The sequence below is a fragment of the Oncorhynchus gorbuscha genome, linkage group LGY, assembly GCF_021184085.1.
Source record: "Oncorhynchus gorbuscha isolate QuinsamMale2020 ecotype Even-year linkage group LGY, OgorEven_v1.0, whole genome shotgun sequence".
NCBI classification, from domain to species: domain Eukaryota; kingdom Metazoa; phylum Chordata; class Actinopteri; order Salmoniformes; family Salmonidae; genus Oncorhynchus; species Oncorhynchus gorbuscha.
This window is the reverse complement of record NC_060199.1, coordinates 2,360,258-2,381,185: the sequence shown is the minus strand read 5'-3', so window position 1 is coordinate 2,381,185 and position 20,928 is coordinate 2,360,258. Positions and strand designations below refer to the sequence as shown.

Genomic DNA, 20,928 nt, shown 5'->3' with positions numbered 1-20,928 from the left:
TTTGTCTGTTTTTCTCTGTTTCCCTCCCTAACTGCTAATGCCTGCCTGCGCATGTCATGTTTGTGACCGAGTAGGCCGGGCGCAAAAGAGGCGTACAGTGTGTCTGTACGCATGAAGCAGGTGGAGGAACTGTGAGTAGGACCAGAGTGTCCCTCTAGGTGTCATGTTTGTGAAGCCACCACGCATTCCCACGAGCAACGCAGCCATTGCCATTCCTGCCAGTCCCTCAATCAATACCCATTTCAATGTCGTGGTTCCAGTGCTCGCTCTCTCGCTCTACACAAAGAGGATTCTAAAATCTCCATCCTGTCATTTTAGGTACGGCACTCTCCTGGAGCTGGGCGAGAAACGCAAGGACATGCTAGAAAAGAGTTGCAAGAAGTTCATGCTGTTCCGCGAGGCTAACGAACTGCAGCAGTGGATCAACGAGAAGGAGGGAGCCCTCACCAACGAGGAGGTGGGCTCTGACCTGGAGCAGGTGGAGGTGCTGCAGAAGAAGTTTGACGACTTCCAGAAGGTACTGCCGGGGAGTAGGAGAGGGCACTAGCTGACTTACTGTACTTCATCCTTTTAGGCTTTAGTAGTGATGAGGGAGAAAATCAATACAGTAGAGTATCGCAATAATATAGGTTTTATCCCCAATTTTGCGGTATCCAATTGTAGCGATGAGACAAGATAGTAACTACTAACAACTCCCGTACGGGAGAGACGAAGGTCGAAAGCCATGCATCCTCTGAAACGCAACCCAACCAAGCCGCACTGCTTCTTAACACAGCGCGCATCCAACCCGGAAGCCAGCCGCACCAATGTGTCGGAGGAAACACCGTGCGCGTGGTGACCTGGTTAGTGCGCACTGCGCCCGGCCCGCCACAGGAGTCGCTAGTGCGCGATGAGACAAGGATATCCCTACCGGCCAAACCTCCCTAACCCGGACGACGCTATGCCAATTGTGCTTCGCCCCATGGACCTCCGGCTGCGACAGAGCCTGGGCTTGAACCCAGAGTCTCTCTGACCACTGCGCCACCCGGGACGCCCCCGCAATAATATTTTTGATGATATATTCTAAGTATCGATTCTCTGCTAGATAGGTAATATCAGCTTGCGCTAGTCGGCTGTCAAAACTCAGGTATTTCTGTGGCTTGGCTCAATCTTGGTGAGCCAACATGTTTTCATTATGACTGATCAAAACTCGTTGTCTCATCGCTCTTTAGTATCGAAATCACAATAAATATAGAATTGTGATAAATCGTGATACATACAGAATCACAATACATATCGTATCGGTACCTAAAGTTGAGGTTGGAAGTTCACTCCACGGGTACAATTTATTGAAGCTGCCAGTTCAGAATTTGTGAGGCATCTGTTTCTCAAACTAGACACTAATGTACTTGTCCTCTTGTTCAGTTGTGCCCCGAGGTCTTCTACTCTTTCTGTTCTGGTTAGGGCCAGTTTGCGCTGTTCTGTGAAGGGAGTAGTACACAGCGTTGTACGAGATCTTCAGTTTCTTGGAATTTTCTCGCATGGAATAGAGTTCCTTTATCAGAACAAGAATAGACTGAGCTTCAGAAGAAAGTTCTTTGTTTCTGGCCATTTTGAGCCTGTAATCAAACCCACAAATGCTGATGCTCCAGATACTCAACTAGTCTAAAGAAGGCCAGCTGTATTGCTTCTTTCATCAGGACAACAGTTTTCAGCTGTGCTAACATGATAGCAAAAGGGTTTTCTAAAGATCAATTAGCCTTTTAAAATGATACACTTGGATTAGCTGTTTCCAGCTACAATAGTCATTTACAACATTAACAATGTACATCGTATTTCTGATCAATTTGATGTTATTTTAATTGACAAAAAAGTAGCTTTTCTTTCAAAAACAAGTTCATTTCTAAGTGATCCCAAACTATTGAACGGTAGTGTACATATTACCTAAATTAAATGAAATTACCTCGCACATTGACTCTCTACCGGTACCCCCTGTATTGAGCCTTGCTATTGTTATTTTACTGTTGCTCTTTAATATTTTGTTTTTGTTTATTTGAGTAAATACTTTCTTAACCAACAATGCAGTTTTAAGAAGAATAAGTGTTAAGGGCGTGCCAGAAAGCATTTCACTGTAAGGTCTACCTGTTGTATTCGGCGCACGTGACAAATACAATTTGATTTGACTCCAATTAGCTTCCATATTCCGGTTGCAGAGCCATTAATAATGATGCTAGAACACATGGGAATGTGACGTGCACTGCAGTCCTTCTTCGTTTATACCATACCCATCTCGACCAGTACCTTGGTGAATAAAATGTGTGTGCGTTGTGTAGTGACGGTCTTTCTTTCTCCTTGCGTGTCCACCAGGACCTGAAGGCCAACGAGTCTCGTCTGAGGGACATCAACAAGGTGGCATCTGAGCTGGAGTCTGAGGGCCTAATGACAGAGGAGGCAAACTTGGTCCAAGCTCAGGTAATGTAGCCCGCTAATGCAGAGATATGTCATGTTTCATTTGTCAAAGATGAAAGCCTATGAAGCAATTGTTTTTACGTGAGTATTTGTGTGAAAGTATTTTACATTGTTTGAAATGCAGCAAAGGTATTCACTTTCCAGGGATGCCAGTGTAAAACGTTTTTAGCTTAACTTTTCTTTTTTTACTCCAGGAACAAGTAATGGTGGGTTCCGTTCCTGGCAAGGTAAAGACGACTCCTGAGTTTCAATACATTTTGATTTCATTAACAGTATAATGTATGTAGAATGTTTATTTCTGTCACGTATGTAACCCAAATTCCCCTCTTTGTTCCAACAGGATGATACCGATTCCAAAAATGCTTCTCCATGGAAGGTAAGAAAGTCTTGACCAGTCAACTTAGTCTCATGGATATCCAATCAAAGCATTTTGTCTCCCAAACTAAACCCTTTTAGTGTGACCATGTCTTTTTTTTCCCCTCCATAAAAGATTGGACAGCATTGTAGCCTGCCAAAAAATATTTAAATGAACCTGAATCTTGGATTCATGCCCAGTAATTCAGCCTTGTACATAGATAGGACCTTGTATCAGTTGATGTAAGATGTACTTGTTAACAAACCAGAGATAAAGAAATTAATGGTAGACCTGGCACTTACCACTCACCATTCAATATATTCTACTCTATAATTAGAAGTTACTGTTCACTAGCTACTCTAGTGAACCTGTTTACTTGTTTACTCTAGCTACCTGTTTACTTGTTTACTCTAGCTACCTGTTTACTCTAGCTACCTGTGTATAAGGTATTAATTTATTTGGGTAAACAATAATGTGTTAAGGTAATTTTTAAACTTTCTCATTACAGCTAAAACAGGTGAAAACCCATAGCAGACACATGTTGACACACCCATAGATGGATTAAGCTAGAAGACTGTATTATAGGCATCTTTGTTGACGCAGCCTACGCATAAACCCAATATTAACTTTTGCCTTGAGCTGCAGTAACTTAGTCAGCGCCTTAGTCTCCGTCTCCACTGCATGTACGGTAATGGTGGTGGTTTGGGGCCTGCTGGTCTTCTATCGCCGTGTTGATGGTGCCGGCTCTCTTTTGGGCAACAGTGTAAAGACAATGGTCTGTCTCTACCCCCTGCGGTGCTAATATGGTTCCTCTTTTGACTGGTGTGGTGTTTTTGTCCCAACCCCCCCCCCCCCCTCCCCCTTTCCTGTCCTCCCTCCTTTCTGCTCTGATTTTTTTCCACCTTTGATTGTAGAATGTACGCTTGGCTGTTCAAACGACGGCTAACTTTAATACTATCAAGGTAAGGTTTTTAAAGACTAGCCCCCCCCCAAATCCCGCCTCCCTCGCATTTATGTCCTCCTGGCTGGCCTCATACCTGCATCCTGTTCGTTCTGGAGACTAACCCCTCCATCAACGTGGTCATCCTGTGGTTCCATTGTCTTGTCCGTCATCGGTCTGGACTCTGTCTGTGTCTACAGTCTCTACGTTGTATTTTCGTTCTCATCATGTCGCCGATGTCATTGAATGGCCTTGTCCCTTGTTCCTGTTTTTCATTTGTCTCATCCCCCTCTCCTTGAACCATTGTTATTTGTTTTCTAAATGAAGGATGGGCTGGTACAAAAGGCATTGAAATATGCCTCAACACCATATTTTGTTACCCTAGCGTTTTGTCATTTCTTTCTCCATTGTTTCTCCTTCCTGTGTATCGTCATTGACATTCATCCATCTCCCAGTCTGACTTTCCATGTTCCTTCGTTGCCAACCCCTTTTTATCCAACAGCCTCCTTTACCACCAGTCTGTCTGTCCAACACCCATGGAGCACAACCTGAATCAATGAGCACTTTACTGATTCACAATTTATATTCACAACTGATATCAGTTGAAGACCCTCATTGCTCAAGATTACCAGTATTGGGCTCCATTCCACTGGACTCCATTGTAACTCAGTCAATTCAGAGAAGAGTTCAAATTCATCTAAAACAATTAAGTCATTTTGATTCATTGAGTTGAAATGGAATTTATCCCAACCTGGAAGGATATGCAACCAAGAGTCTATATATCAAATAATATCCTGAAAATAAGTCATTAATCAATTCCTTAAAACAGGGCATGGTTTAGAGGTAAGACAATTCCTTAAAACATTCACTCAATTTAAATCGGCTAAATTGGAGCACTGGTTTTAAGAAACCTTGGCAAAGGCCTCATGGGAGTTATTGGATCCTGGAGAAGCTCTTGTCTAGCTCTGTGATTGGGTGATAACGGTGTCCGGGGGGTGTGTTTGTAGGAGCTGAACAACCGCTGGAGGTCCCTGCAGCAGCTGGCTGAGGAGAGGAGCAACATGCTGGGGAGTGCCCATGAGGTGCAGAGGTTCCACAGGTACACATCCACAGAAGGCATATGAATATGATGCACATACACACTATGTTCAAACAGATGCAGAAGAAACCTGCTTATTAAAGTCTTCGCACACAGACGTCAAGAAACCTTGGCAAAGGCCTCATGGGAGTTATTGGATCCTGGAGAAGCTCTTGTCTAGCTCTGTGATTGGGTGTTAACGGTGTCCGGGGGTGTGTTTGTAGGAGCATATTAAAGTCTGCACACAGACATCTGTGTTTAAGGTGACACATGTATTAGCCCATGTAGGTTCCTGATGAAGACCAAGATCACCTCAAGGAGAAAGTTGGTGGACATTAATATTTTGAACACACTGAACTAAATGGCTGGTGTGAAATGAAAAACTAAATGGCTGCTTGTTTTCCTCAGGGATGCGGATGAGACCAAGGAGTGGATCGAGGAGAAGAACCAGGCCCTGAACACCGACAACTACGGCCACGACCTGGCTAGCGTTCAGGCTCTGCAGCGCAAACATGAGGGCTTTGAGAGAGACCTGGCCGCCTTAGGAGACAAGGTGAGCGGAAACACACACACTGTGTGGATGGTCAGTGTTGATCAAAGTCTTGCAGATGGATGGTCAGTATTGATCAAAGTCTTGCAGATGGATGGTCAGTATTGATCAAAGTCTTGAAGATGGATGGTCAGTATTGATCAAAGTCTTGAAGATGAGGTGAGCAGAAACGCATGCATTTCTGTGTCGATCTTCTTCAAGAAGATACTGCGTCTCAGTAAGAGCAGGACCAGCCAAACACACGGGGACTAAAAAAAGGTTGAAGAATGTAATAACCCTTAGCGGATCTTTGCCTTCCTGCTCCAGGTGAAGTCTCTGGGGGAGACGGCGGAGCGTCTGATCCAGTCCCACCCGGAGGCTGTGGACGACATCCAGGAGAAGTGCACAGAGCTCAACACGGCCTGGAGCAGCCTGGTGGCGCGTGCCGACCAGCGCAAGGACAAGCTGGGCAACTCCCACGATCTGCAGCGCTTCCTCTCAGACTTCAAGGACCTGATGTCCTGGATTAACGGCATCCGAAGCTTGGTCTCCTCAGAGGAACTGGCCAAAGATGTGACCGGGGCTGAGGCCCTGCTGGAGAGACACCAGGTACTGGTATATACACATAGATGCACACACAAGCACTTGTACCATCCATCCCCTGTATCTTGTGGACATAACAGGTGAACCAGATTCCACATATGGACATACACAAACATCTAGTTCATCCCATATAAACCTGTAATCTTACCATCCTCTGTCCCTCTTTCCAGGAGCACCGTACTGAGATCGACGCCCGTGCAGGCACCTTCCAGGCCTTTGAGCAGTTTGGCCAGCAGCTGTTGGCACGCGGCCACTACGCCAGTCCGGAGATCCAGCAGAAGCTGGAGGCCCTGGACCACGAGAGGGCCGACCTGGAGAAGGCCTGGGTGCAGAGACGCATGATGCTCGACCAGTGCCTGGAGCTCCAGGTTGGAGACACGCATGCGCGCACACGGACACCGACAGACACATCCAATCATTAACACTGTAGAACAAACTATGAAACTGAGCTTGCCTCCATACAGGGCACACACACCAAGCTCGCAAATTGGCAATGTTTGACCGTAATTTAACTATAACTTAATTTAAGTAAATGAAATTACACGGCATAAAACCTCAATAGAAATATATATTTTTTAAACGATGCAGTCTTAGAAACTCCCTGTTGCTTACCTTCTGGGGCACGAAAAGGGTGGCAGATCGTTCCTTAAGCCTTGCAAAAACAAACACCTCGTCTCAGTGGCTTTTGGTTATTTAAACTTAAGGACATGTTGGTGTGTCTGTTAGTTTAGTTTCCTTTGCTCCAGACTTGACAGTGTACCTTTGAACTAGGCCTAATCTAGTTTGTGTGCTCTCAACCCATGGAATAAAACATTGAATAATTATACTACACACAACCTGGAGACGATGTCAATTCCTAGCCAGTATAAAACTTATCCTAGTGAGTAATCTCTCTCCACTCCTCCCTCAGCTGTTCAACCGTGACTGTGAGCAGGCTGAGAACTGGATGGCAGCGCGCGAGGCCTTCCTGGCCAGCGACGACAAGGGCGACTCCCTGGACAGCGTGGAGGCCCTCATCAAGAAACACGAGGACTTTGACAAGGCCATCAATGTGCAGGAGGAGAAGATCGCTGCCCTGCAGTCCTTTGCTGACCAGCTGGTCGGCGCTGACCACTACGCCAAGCCTGAGATCTCCAAACGTCGCAACGAAGTCCTGGACAGGTCACTCTAGCTTTCTCTTTAGATGACCATCTGTGCAACTTTGCACGTGCGTATCTGTTAGCATTATACCGTTACCCTGGAATTGGCCCCTGATATATGGTTTGTTAAACTTTGAAATCAATGATTTTAGTTTGGCATACTTTTTAAAGTCTCAGCGTAATTCCATTACCATGGAATTGCCATAGTGTAACTGTGCCTGCCTGCGTTTGTCCTCCCGGTCTGTAGGTGGCGCCGTCTGAAGGCCCAGATGATTGAGAAGCGTTCCAAGCTGGGCGAGTCCCAGACCCTGCAGCAGTTCAGCCGTGATGTGGATGAGATTGAGGCCTGGATCAGCGAGAAGCTGCAGACGGCCACCGACGAGTCCTACAAGGACCCCACCAACATCCAGGTACAGGATTGGCTAAGAATATCACAATGACAGGCTCCACATTTGGAGTTTCAAGGCTGAACCATAGAGATGGATTGTGGGGGCACACTTGCCACAAAAGACCGATGGCAATCGGTAGCGCCATAGAGGGCTTTCAGCATCTCGAAGGGCTTCCCCTAACCACTGATCTAGGGTCAGTTTACCTTACCCCATAACCATTAGTAGGATGACAAATATCTGAAATACTTTGACGTGATCAAAAGATCATGATCAAATAATGACTTGAAACACCCTTTTTTCAGAATTTCTGGTGACCCCACCCTAAATCTAACGGTTTAACCTTAAAATTGATACATGTCGATTTTTACATCAACAAATAACATTAAATTCATATTAAAAACCAATAAATACATTTACTCTAACATGTTTTTTTTTCAAATGATCTGTCTCAAACATGTGTATGTTGCCATAATTCTGTACTGTAATTGTTTTTAGACATGTATTTATAAAAAAAATGTTGGCAACCCCACTAATTCCTCCACAACCTGGCCTACGAGGCATTTTAATTTGGTTTCAAAAGAGGGTAAACTCATTTCGGGGGAGGGAGTGTTTTGTTAATATAAATTATATCTAATTTGTCAGTGGTTTCAATACTGCAGTTTAATACTGTGTAAATGTATTGTTGCTCCCTGTTAATGACTACAATGCCCCCTTACCTGTACCTACTGAACCAACCCCCATGTGTGTCTATATGGGACTGAATCTCTCCTCTGTTTTTATCTCGTTTATAGTTGTCCAAGCTGCTGGTAAGTTGAGTAGTGTGTCTGCTTAAACTAACACCCAACGTAGGTTTTCTGTGGCCTCGTCTGTTGTAGACACGTGTGTAGAATGCCATCCCGTGTTTTACGTGTTCATCTGCACTCGCTAGTGCCCGCTTTTTTTTGTTGTTGTATGGGTTTCATACATGTCTTAATGTCCCCCCGTCTTGTGCCGTCAATGCACATGTTTGTATATGACTGCAGCTGTTTCCATTTTGTTGCTGGTTGTGGCTTCTATATATTGTTTTTTTGTTTGTCTGCAGTTAGGTAGTCTTCAAACTTGCTCCACATATTGTTGCCTTTTTTGTTGTTGTAAAAAGTAGTCCTATAAATCTTGCCAAATGTATTTAAACATGAGAGAGAGAGATTGATGTGCCTTGCCTTTTTTGCAAGCTAGCTGCATTCATGGTTGTAAACCAAAAACCACACTTTAGCCGCAAACACAGTAACATCAAGGATAGCGCCGACACCTCGAATAAGTGTTTGTCTGCTCTCTACCTCTCTCAATCTCTGGTTATGTAAAAACAAAGTGTGGAATGAGTTTTTAAAAGACCCTCATCTTGTAGGTAATCTTCAAAAATATATTTTGTTGTGGGTCCGTTCCATCTCCATTTTGTTTGTCACCTTGGTGTGTCTTGTCCTGTAGAAGTCAGTTCGTCACATCGTCTGTCCTCATTTGGTGGTGTTTGAACTTTTTTTTTTTTACCTTGTCACAATTACATGGCCAGTATTGAATAGAGGAGAATCATAGCCAATTTTTGAGTCCTTGAGAGACTTTTACAACTGGAAAATGTAGCATTGGTTTCATCAACTGTATCAACTCCATTTGCAAGTGGAATGTTACTTTAGGACTTCAGACATGACAATGACATTAATGATAATAGTTAACTAACGAGAGAGCCAATTTTTAAAAAACTGTCGTTTTGGCTGGTTATCTAGTTAGTCTGTTTTACCTGCTGAGCAATTTACTCTCTAGCGAGCTTTTTCTCTCCCGTGGCAACAGCCCACTGGCACACACCATTACTTTCTCATGATTTTCATTGCTGACCAAAAATGATCTATAACTGGGCAAATAACTCACTAGCTATTATTATCAACAAATGTGCAAATGCAGCTAAGCTCGCTTTGATCTCAAAAACATATCTCGTGAATGCATGCTTGAAAGACTACTCGAGCCTGTCAATGCAGGCCTACAATAATTATACTCCAATGCGATCTGCAGAGATTGGGAGGACAGTGAGCAAAACATTGCATCCAGTTATGATCGGAGTAGCCTAATTGTTTGATATTGTACATTTAAAAATCAAATTTAAAAATCCTGTATTTTATTTTTATACTTGTTCAAACTGAAATCTATAATCTGCTAGTCCAACATTTTATTTTTACTTGCCCCAGGCAAGCAGACAAGTGTTAATGTCAAGCATACTCAATAGCCCCAAATAGGAGATATTCACTCTCCACACACAAACATAAACATGTGTCAAAAAGGACTGACCCTTATTGTAAAAAGTGCCTTTCTAATATATACCGTGCCTTCGGAAAGTATTCAGACCCCGTAACTTTTTCCACATTGTTACTTTACAGCCTTATTATAAAATGGATTTAAAAAGTAATAATCCTCAGCAATCTACACACAATCTACCCATAATGATGAAGTGAAATATGTTTTTAGAAATGTTTGCAAATAAAATAAAACTGGCTCTGTATTCAGACCCTCTGCTATGAAACTCAAAATTGAACTCCGGTGCAAGTATCCTTGATGTTTCTGCAACTTGATTTGAGTCCACTTGTGGTAAATTGAATTGATTGGACATGATTTGGAAAGGCACACCTGTCTATATAAGGTCCCACAGTTGACAGTGCATGTCAGAGCAAAAACCAATTCAAACGAATTGTCCGTAGAGCTCAGAGACAGGATTGTGTCGAGGCACAGATCTGGGGAAGGGTATCAAAGCATTTCTACAGCATCGAAGGTCCCCAATTACACAGTGGCCTCTATCATTCTTAAATGGAAGAAGTTTGGAACCACCAAGACTCTTCCTAGAGCGTGCTGCCCGGCCAAACTGAGCAATCGGGGGAGAAGGGCCTTGGTCAGGGAGGTGACCAGGAACCCAATGATCACTCTTACATAGGTCTAGAGTTCCTCTGTGGAGATGGGAGAAACTTCCAGAAGGACAACCATCTCTGCAGCACTCCATCAATCAGGCCTTTATGGTACAGTAGCCAGACGGAAGCCACTCTTAAGTAAAAGGCCCTTTACAGCCTGCTTGGAGTTTGCCAAAAGGCACCTAAAGACTCTCAGGCCATGAGAAACAAGATTCTCTGGTCTGATGAAACCAAGCCTGGTGTCATATCTGGAGGAAACCTGGCCCCATCCCTACGGTGAAGCATGGTGGCAGCATCATGGTGTGGATGTTTTTCAGCGGCAAGGACTGGGAGACTAGTCGGGATCGAGGCAAAGATGAACAGAGCAAAGCAGAACAGAACAAAGCAAAACAGAACAAAGTACAGAGAGATCCTTGACGAAAACCTGCTCCAGAGCGCTCAGGACCTCAAACTGGGGTGAAAGTTCACCTTCCAACAGGACAACGACCCTAAGCACACATCCAAGACAATGCAGGAGTGGCTTCGGGACAAGTCTCAATGTCCTTGAGTGGCCCAGCCAGAGCCCGGACTTGAACCCGATTGAACATCTCTGGAGAGACCTGAAAATAGCTGTGCAGTAACGCTCCCCATCCAACCTGACAGAGTTTGAGAGGATCTGCAGAGAAGAATGGGAGAAACTCCCCAAATATAGGTGTGCCAAGCTTGTGGTGTCATACCCAAGAAGACTCAAGGTTGTAATTGCTGCCAAAGGTGCTTCATCAAAGTACTGAGTAAATATTCTGAATCCTCATGTAAATGTTTATTTTTATATAAATAAAAATGTCTAATAGATTAAGGCCGTAACGTAACAAAGTGGAAAAAAGTCTAGGTGTCTGAATACTTTCCAAATTCACTGTGTACTTTGTCTCCTTATTTGAATGCACTTATTCTATAGAAGAGCATCTGCTAAATGACTAAATTGCCTTTTCAATTGTACATCAACCCTTGCCAACGCCTATCTAAGTAGCCTACCGGATTGTGTTTTCACACAATCCTAGGGAAGATGTCACCCATCCAGCACCAAACCCACTGGCTCTCTCCATGGTTCTCACTCCCTCTATCTCCCCCGTCTCTTCCCTCCTTCCCCTGCCTGCTCTCACAGAGTAAGCACCAGAAGCACCAGGCCTTCGAGGCGGAGCTGCACGCCAACGCAGACCGCATCCGTGGGGTCATCGACACAGGAAACGCCCTCATCCAGAGAGGGGCCTGCGCCGGCAGTGAGGACGCAGTTCAGGTACACACACACTTTTTTAAACAGCTTACTTGTCCTATACACACACCTTATAATTTGTAAGTATAAAAATGTTATTTACATACAAATCCACTTCAAGGACAAAAGCCTTTGAGAAAAACATGGTGGTCACATTGCAAACAAATGTTAAATACATTCTCTTTCTTACAAAATAATCTCTTTCAATTCAAGCAACGTGAACGGATTCTTGCCTAGTTCAACATCTACTGGTTTTGTCAGTAGTCCAAAACTGGGTGTCTAACCGGTCTTGTGTTTTTTAGTCGCGTCTCGGTGCCCTGGATGAGCAGTGGCAGTTCCTGGTGAACAAGTCAGCAGAGAAAAGCCAGAAGCTCAAGGAAGCCAACAAGCAGCAGAACTTCAACACTGGCATCAAGGACTTTGACTTCTGGCTATCTGAGGTAAAAACAAATTACAATAAAATACTTTTAAAAATCTAGATGTAAAAATTAGATCACTTTCGTGAAAGGTTCCCATCCACCACACAATTCTCAGAAGTTAAAGATGCTGATTTTAGGTTTATCATGAGAAATCATGTACTCGGTACTGAAAACCCTGATGTTTAATAGGATTTATCTGAGACCTGCACAGATAGTCCGTAAGATTAGAAAAGGAGAGGTTTGATTTGCTGAACAGACAGCCAAAAAGACATCACCTCCGAGTTTGTTTCCAGCAATTTAGTTAATTTTAGACAGATTTTAAATGGCCTTAAAATATGGATTTGACGCGATAACCTACCTAAAAAAATAAAAGATACTGAGAAATACTTTAGGGGAAAATGCTCTCTGAAGACAAAGACGATGAGGAACTACCTTTCTCTTGTTTTTCTCTGCAGGTCGAGGCCCTTCTTGCCTCTGAGGACTATGGCAAAGACCTGGCCTCCGTCAACAACCTGCTGAAGAAACACCAGCTTCTGGAAGCCGACATCTCTGCTCATGAGGTAATGTATCCTACGTCTACATATCCCACTGTTAAACTACAGCCGCCACCATCATGGGACTGAGCTTCTTCAGTTGGACCAGGGGAAGACCTCGTCTGAAAATGGCTGAATGATAGTCTGGCCTCAGCTGGGGTCCTTGATGTACTTAATGTGAGAAATGCTATACGTGAAATCCGTTATCTGTACACTTCCGTGTTAAATGATAACTGGCTGAAAGGTGACACTGCCTCAGTTTGGTTCGACAATGAAACCGCTGGTCAAGCATCGCCTATAGAACTTATCATTCTTACATAACGTCTGTCTTTTAATGTTTTTTTTGTACAAATCACTAAAGATATCCACCAGTACAGGTTTGTGCGTTGAATGTCTTTCCGTGTGTCTACAGGATCGCCTGAAGGACCTGAACGGCCAGGCCGACAGCCTGACGGCCAGCACAGCCTTCGACCCTACCCAGGTCAAGGACAAGCGCAACGCCGTCAACGGACGCTTCGCCAAGATCAAGAGCATGGCTGCCGGCCGCCGCGCCAAGCTCAACGAGTCTCACCGCCTGCACCAGTTCTTCAGGGACCTGGACGACGAGGAGTCTTGGATAAAGTAAGAGCGCCCCCTGGAGTTGTGGAGGAATGGATGCAAGACAATGTCTTGGAGGGTTGTTGGTGTTGAGACATTGAGGTCAATTACCAACACATTCGCTCTCTTTTTTTCTTTCTCTCCGTCTCTTTTAATCTCCATTCAGAGAAAAGAAATTGCTGGTGAGTTCGGAGGACTATGGACGTGATTTGACAGGAGTGCAGAATCTGAGGAAGAAACACAAGAGGCTGGAGGCTGAGCTGGGGGCCCACGAGCCGGCCATCCAGTCTGTGCAGGACACTGGGAAGAAGCTGTCTGATGACAACACCATCGGCCAGGAGGAGATTGAGCAGAGGCTGGGCCAGTTTGAGGAGCACTGGACGGAGCTGAAGGACCTGGCTGCAGCAAGGTGAGACTGGACACACACACACACACATACACACATACACACACAATCACACTCTCTCTCTCATGCACATACACACACACGCACACAGGTACATTTTGACTAACGCGCACACATTCTGACACACACATTCTGATACTATCGCAATACTGGTATCGTCCCAGCCCAATCTGATACAAAAACAAATTAACATGCAAACACCAGTGGAACCCCATTGTCTTGGGCATTCATTGATAATGTTATTTTTTTGTGTATGTGTGATCAGGGGACAGAGGCTGGAGGAGTCGCTGGAATACCAGCAGTTTGTTGCGAATGTTGAAGAGGAGGAAGCCTGGATCAACGAGAAGCTGAATCTGGTGGGAAGCGAAGACTACGGGGATACCCTGGCCGCCGTGCAGGGCCTGTTGAAGAAGCATGAGGCTTTTGAGACTGACTTCACTGTGCACAGGGACAGAGTGAAGGATGTGTGTTCCAACGGAGACGAGCTCATCAACAAGGTACGTCTCAGCCAAACACTGACCGGACTAATGATATGTTACGATTAAGAGACCAGGTACCAACTGAACGTGTTGACTTTTTTAAATATATTTTTTTACAATTTACACTTTCACCAGACTGATTTTAAATGCATATTTTGTGTGTCTGTGTCCCTGTCCTTCAAATAGAACAACCACCACGTGGACAGCATCTCAGCCAAGATGACGTCCCTGCGGGGCAAGGTGTCTGAGCTGGAGAGGGCCGCTGCCATGAGGAAAGCCAAGCTGGATGAGAACTCTGCCTTCCTGCAGTTCAACTGGAAGGCCGACGTGGTGGAGTCCTGGATCGGTACGCGAGAGGAGCTTCTCAATAATACTGTTACTGTTGTGTTCAGTGTTTAAGCTCTTCACTTTCTTGAGGGTGAACTAACTCAAAGTCTTCACAAAAGATGAAAGGATGTGTATTTGAGTGCATTATTCAATCTGTCCGGTTGTTTGTGCAGGTGAGAAGGAGAACAGCTTGAAGACTGATGACTACGGACGAGATCTCTCCTCTGTGCAGACGTTGCTCACTAAGCAGGTACGCTGTAGCAATGTCTATCTCCCAAATGAGGGATGCCACGGCCGCCATTTTCTGCCAGAAAAGCTCACCTCACATCAGCTAGACACATTGTCCCATGCCTCATGTTCCTCCTTCCCTCCTCGGGTCTACAGGAGACGTTTGACGCTGGTCTTCAGGCCTTCCAGCAGGAGGGTATAACCAACATCACGGCCCTCAAGGACCAGCTGCTGGCGGCCAAGCACGTCCAGTCCAAGGCCATTGAGGCCCGCCACGCCGCCCTCATGAAGCGCTGGAACAATCTGCTAGACAACTCACAGGCTCGCAAGAAGAAGCTGCTGGAGGCCCAGGATCACTTCAGGAAGGTAGGATATCTTAATGACTACAATTCATAGATTATCATCATTGGTGTTCATATTATAGTCCGTCAAACATCACTGAATCGAGCCCCCCCCCCCCCCCCAGGTAGAAGACCTGTTCCTGACCTTTGCCAAGAAGGCATCGGCCTTCAATAGCTGGTTTGAGAATGCAGAGGAGGACCTGACGGACCCCGTGCGCTGCAACTCGCTGGAGGAGATCCGGGCTCTGCGCGACGCCCACGAGGCCTTCCGCTCGTCGCTGAGCTCGGCGCAGGCCGACTTCAACCAGCTAGCTGAGCTGGACCGGCAGATTAAGAGTTACCAGGTGGTGTCCAACCCCTACACCTGGTTCACCATGGAGGCCCTGGAGGAGACCTGGAGAAACCTGCAGAAGATCATCAAGGTGAAGAGGGGTGGGAGATAGCCTGGTCCCAGATCTGTTTGTGCTGTATCTCCAACAGGGTGGGAAATTAACACTTGCCAAATGTGGGTAGATTTTCAGTAGCCACATTGGCGGGTGATCACACAGAGCATTTGGGAAACATTTATTTTAATACAGGGGGGAATCTGCATTTTGTCTGGGAAGCACTTCATCCATCCATCCATCCATCTATAGGAACGAGAGCTAGAGTTGCAGAAGGAGCAGAGAAGGCAGGAGGAGAACGACAAGCTGCGGCAGGAGTTTGCGCAGCATGCCAACACATTCCACCAGTGGCTGCAGGAGACCAGGTAGGGTCTGGACCTGTTGTGCTAGGAAGGCAGTGCACTTGCCATTTGATATATAGGTATATTCTAGGAATAGGATGGGAGAATGTTAATACCATTCCATTTTAAAATCCACATAAATGCACATGCATCACCTTACCCAATAAGAAATCAATGGAGCTACCTGAACTTTAAATGCACATGCATCACCTTACCCAATAAGAAATCAATGGAGCTACCTGAACTTTAAATGCACATGCATCACCTTACCCAATAAGAAATCAATGGAGCTACCTGAACTTTAAATGCACATGCATCACCTTACCCAATAAGAAATCAATGGAGCTACCTGAACTTTAAATGTGCTGCTCAGAAATGTATGACCCGTCTTTCTCTGCCACTTTGTTGTTCTCTGGCCATAAGGAAACATGGTGCTATTCATCGGAGCGACGAGTGAACAGTTGCAGATAGATTTGTACGAAACTGACATGATGCTCGACTCCACCAGACACTGTTTTCTTGTCAATTGTACACAACTTGTGTCTGCAATGCTCTAAATGTTTTTCCTCACTGAATAGGCCACAGGCAAAGCATGATTTGTGTATTTTTGGGTTGTGGGTGGATGGGGAGCACTGTTACAACTTCTACACAACCACACAAGGGATCTGTGAATGTTTCATACTGAAAACGGATCTGTGGATGTACCTCACACTGTCTTTCTGTGTTTGTCAGAGGGCAATGACCATGGTGCCCCTGCCTAGTGTTTCTAACCATTGTCTCTTTCTCTCTCCCCCCCACACCCCTTTCCCATTTTATCCCTCTCTTGCTGCTACCTCGCTGATGCTTGGGAATCACTCTGCTTATCAGGACATATCTTCTGGATGGGTGAATATCACATTTTACTGTCTTGTGTGCGTGTGTCTGACTGTGTGTGTGTGTGTGTGTGGGGTCAAATCAACATAATGCGAAGATGGTGAAATCAAGGTCTGTGATCTGAAAGATGGGTAGATTGGAGTGATGGCGCTTTCCACAAATCAGGTTTGTTGAGCCACTGCAGGTTTGGTATCAAGTCGGTGGTAAAATGTTGCATCATACATGTTGTTTACATAGAACCACCGGGTAACTGTCTCCACGTGAAGAAGTTGAAGGTAAAACTGGACCACTTTCACTTCAGAGAATCTATATTTTGTTGACGCCCTTTGTTTCTGTATGCCTTGTCCTTTTTTTGACAAATGTTTTAATCTTTGTATAATTTCCTTGTGAATGGTCCTCACTTTTCTTATTTACTCTCTTTTTATATCCTCCTCCTCTGAATAGCATAGCTTATCGAAGGGTTGTCCGTGTCTTTCAGTATGAAGTCAGTGATGATCTTTCCGGAAGGTCTTCTCCTTTTTCTCCTATCATTACTTCCGTCATGCCCTCTGGGTTGCGTGTCCTCATGCTCTTTTAAAACCAACCATTTGGGCTCTGTGTGCTCAGTTTCATCTCTACTAACTTTACTGCAATGTAGCTCACTGAAACTAAGATCAACCTCGTGATTGGTCTGCATACTTTTTTTCAAGTCTGACTACATTGAGCACTGATTTAAAGGAGAGCTGAATTTGTTAATTAATTCGCAACAGATTCAGAGTAAAATGTAGTTTCCAACGCTGTGCACTGTAGCCCTAACCATGGTATAGATTACCACAGCTATCAGTTAGCTTCTTTGGCATGGATTGATTGGTTTTGTGCAAAGGCCAGTGTATTTTAGGATTTCTTCTAGTTTTTCTTCGTACTTTTTGAGTCATTTTTCCACCATTTGAGGTAAGTCCAGTGACATCTCTAGGGAAATGGATGGCTTTGATCATTTTGAGTGTAAGGAAACAGTTATTCTTTTTACTACTGTTTTGTACTTCTGTTTCCCTACATTTTAAAATTTACCAAATGTTTCCAGCCTTATGTTCTCTGAAATTTGAAGATGGTTTGCTATTTTTGATTAGTAGTAAATTAGTAAACTGCAAGATTTGTTTGGAATCTCTTGAAACGCCACTGGTATATTCAAATGTATGAATTGAATCTTATTATCAAAATGAGAATGAATCATAGAGTAGGAATGAAGTTGGATCTCTGGTTAAGAATCCAAGGGTTCCTACCAGTGGTGGAAAAAGTACTCAATTGTCATACTTGAGTAAAAGTAAAGATACCTTTTTTTTATAGAAAATGACTCAAGTGAAAGTCACCCAGTAAAATACGACTTGAGTAAAAGTCTAAGTGTTGAGTTTTAAATATACTTAAGTATCAGAAGAAAATTCAATTGCTAAATATACTTGAATATCAAAAGTAAAAGTATAAACCATTTCAAATTCCTTATATTAAGCAATCCAGATGACAAAAAATAAATAAATATAATGACGAATAGCCAGGGGCACATTCCAACACAACATTTACAAACCAAGCATTTGTGTTTAATGAGTCTGCCAGATCAGCGGCAGTAGGGATGACCAGGGATGTTCTCTGTTTAGTGAGTCCTCCAGATCAGAGGCAGTAGGGATGTTCTCTGTTTAGTGAGTCCTCCAGATCAGAGGCAGTAGGGATGACCAGGGATGTTCTCTGTTCTCCAGATCAGAGGCAGTAGGGATGACCATGTTCTCTGTTTAATGACCATTTTCCTGGTGGGGATCAGAAAAAAGTCTGCCAGATCAGAGGCAGTAGGGATGACCAGGGATGTTCTCTTGTGAATTGGACCATTTTCCTGGTGGGGGAAAAAAAGTACTTTTCGGTGTCAGGGAAAATGTACATTTTTATTTTTGGAATGTAGTCAAGTAAAAGTTGTCAAAAATATAAAAAGTAAAGTACAGATACCCAAAATAACTACTTAAGTAGTACTTTATTTTTACTTAAGTACTTTACACCACTGGTTCCTACTACCAAATTGGTGCGTGTGCATTTGTCTGAGACTGCGTGAATGTGACTGACTGGATCTTGATGGCTATGGCATGTTGTTTATCCCAATATTTTATCAGCCTAGAATTCTCCTCTCCCCTGACACTTGTGTATATACATCTAGGTCCTGTATGGTAGAAGAGTCCGGAACCTTGGAATCACAGCTTGAGGCAACCAAGGTAAGAAAGAAACCCTTGTCATTTATGCTGGAGACAACCATTTTAGCTATTTCATTACATAGCCTTACCCGTGTGTCACTCGCACTCTGTAGCGTAAGCACCAGGAGATCCGGGCCATGCGCAGCCAGCTGAAGAAGATAGAGGACTTGGGAGCGGCCATGGAGGAAGCCCTGATCCTGGACAACAAGTACACAGAACACAGCACGGTGGGCCTGGCCCAGCAGTGGGACCAGCTAGACCAACTAGGAATGAGGATGCAGCACAACCTGGAGCAGCAGATCCAGGCCAGGTCAGAGAAAGGGAGACTAACACACTATAGACTCCCATGTTGATAGCCCTTATAGATGTTCAAGCAGTAAACCTATTTGACGTGTTCCTCCACTCCTAATCTGGTCATATCTGTTCACTGCAGGAACACCACTGGAGTGACAGAGGATGCCCTGAAGGAGTTCAGCATGATGTTCAAGTGAGTGGTGGCCATTTTCACTGTACCTTTTGGTCATACCAAGTAGCTTAGGTGAAGGAACTAGGACAGTGTGTGTGTGTGGGGGGGGGTGCAAGGCTGAAATGCAAAAGAAGCTCTCCCTTTGCGCTTAGTTAGGTGAAGGAACTTAACCTCAACCATTTCCCTTTACTCCCCAGGCATTTTGACAAAGAGAAGTCTGGTCGTTTAAACCATCAGGAGTTCAAGTCGTGTCTGCGCTCACTGGGTTACGACCTGCCAATGGTGGAGGAGGGAGAACCAGACCCCGAGTTCGAGTCCATCCTCGACACTGTCGATCCCAACAGGTCAGGAACCCGAGCTCTATTCAGATTCAGTCAACTCTACTTGGGGGTTTTCATCTGGCCAATCACTTGTTGGAATAGTATTTGAAAAAACGATTAAACCGTCCCAAGAATGTTACTTTATTATTCAGAATGGTGTTTAGTGGTTTGCCTCATATTTTGATGTTTATATTTCTTTGATTCTTTGGGTTATGGCTTCCTTTAGCTGCTTTCTTATGGCGAACTGGTTGTGTGTGTGTTCCAGGGATGGCAACGTGTCCTTGCAGGAGTACATGGCTTTCATGATCAGCCGCGAAACAGAGAACGTGAAGTCCAGCGAGGAGATTGAGAGCGCCTTCCGAGCCCTCAGCGTCGATGCCAAGCCCTACGTCACCAAGGAGGAGCTCTACCAGGTCCTTATACGCCAAACCTTCCTTACACCACATTCTGACTCAACTGTTTCTCAGTCACAGTGGCTAATGAATAGGACCAGAATATTATGAATATGAGCTGCAGCCATAACATTTGTGCATTTTAGAAATGGCTCTGAAATAACTTTCATAAAACCTCTGAAGAAATACCTGCCCATCTCCTAACTTACGATCTCTTCTTGTTTCTCCCCCTTTTTTTAGAACCTGAGCAAGGAACAGGCAGACTACTGCATCTCGCACATGAAGCCCTACCTAGACAGCAAGGGCCGGGAAATGCCATCTGCCTTCGACTTTGTTGAATTCACCCGCTCGCTTTTCGTCAACTGATCCCTTGCCTGCCAGTAACCAATCGGGATGCATTTGCCGCACACACACACACATGTCAAACTAGAATATATCTCTCACTCTTTGTGCTTCACTGCCTAGTGACTCTGTCTGCATTTGAATGTTTGTGCTTTTGCTGGATTTAAGAACCCAGAGACTACCTGCTTCTAACATCACAATAAGGACTGTTGTTCGCTTAATAAACGCTACTGGTTAGAACTGTACATGTCTTCTCTGTACATTTACATTTACATTTAAGTCATTTAGCAGACGCTCTTATCCAGAGCGACTTACCTTTCTATTACAACATGAATCCACCTTTGTTCCAGTTCAGTATAAAAAGAAACAACCAGTGGAGGTCTGAATAACCACTCGGTGCCTATGGAGTAATAAATAAATACACATTTGCTGTTTCAACATCTCAAAAGCATTTTAACTCTTATTTATTTAACCAGGAAAAGCCCATTTGAGACCCAGTCTCCTTTTCAAGGGAGACCTGGCCAAGAAGGTCATGTCTATTTCTGTAAATAGACCCCTGACATTAACCTCCCTACCACTGAGGAAGTACAGTTCCCGCTCAGCCCAGTCTAAACTGTTCG

At 44.5% G+C, this 20,928-nt stretch overlaps 1 protein-coding gene across 1 annotated transcript in view; it reads left to right on the top strand.

The window, feature by feature from the left end:
- Positions 1 to 20,553, top strand: part of LOC124016647 (spectrin alpha chain, non-erythrocytic 1-like) — a 49,663-nt gene extending 29,110 nt beyond the window's left edge. Inside the window, 31 exon segments of the mRNA XM_046332184.1 lie at positions 75 to 131; positions 319 to 517; positions 2,347 to 2,451; positions 2,643 to 2,675; positions 2,789 to 2,824; positions 3,718 to 3,765; positions 4,751 to 4,842; positions 5,230 to 5,374; positions 5,678 to 5,959; positions 6,124 to 6,321; positions 6,864 to 7,114; positions 7,340 to 7,502; positions 8,273 to 8,287; positions 11,547 to 11,678; positions 11,957 to 12,094; positions 12,529 to 12,633; positions 13,019 to 13,227; positions 13,370 to 13,612; positions 13,875 to 14,106; positions 14,275 to 14,434; positions 14,589 to 14,665; positions 14,800 to 15,009; positions 15,110 to 15,406; positions 15,620 to 15,732; positions 16,576 to 16,593; positions 18,755 to 18,809; positions 18,902 to 19,098; positions 19,222 to 19,275; positions 19,452 to 19,598; positions 19,840 to 19,987; positions 20,207 to 20,553. Coding sequence (XP_046188140.1) covers positions 75 to 131; positions 319 to 517; positions 2,347 to 2,451; positions 2,643 to 2,675; positions 2,789 to 2,824; positions 3,718 to 3,765; positions 4,751 to 4,842; positions 5,230 to 5,374; positions 5,678 to 5,959; positions 6,124 to 6,321; positions 6,864 to 7,114; positions 7,340 to 7,502; positions 8,273 to 8,287; positions 11,547 to 11,678; positions 11,957 to 12,094; positions 12,529 to 12,633; positions 13,019 to 13,227; positions 13,370 to 13,612; positions 13,875 to 14,106; positions 14,275 to 14,434; positions 14,589 to 14,665; positions 14,800 to 15,009; positions 15,110 to 15,406; positions 15,620 to 15,732; positions 16,576 to 16,593; positions 18,755 to 18,809; positions 18,902 to 19,098; positions 19,222 to 19,275; positions 19,452 to 19,598; positions 19,840 to 19,987; positions 20,207 to 20,332 — 4,285 coding nt within the window. The 3' untranslated portion in view covers positions 20,333 to 20,553.
- The last annotated feature ends 375 nt before the right edge of the window (positions 20,554 to 20,928 follow it).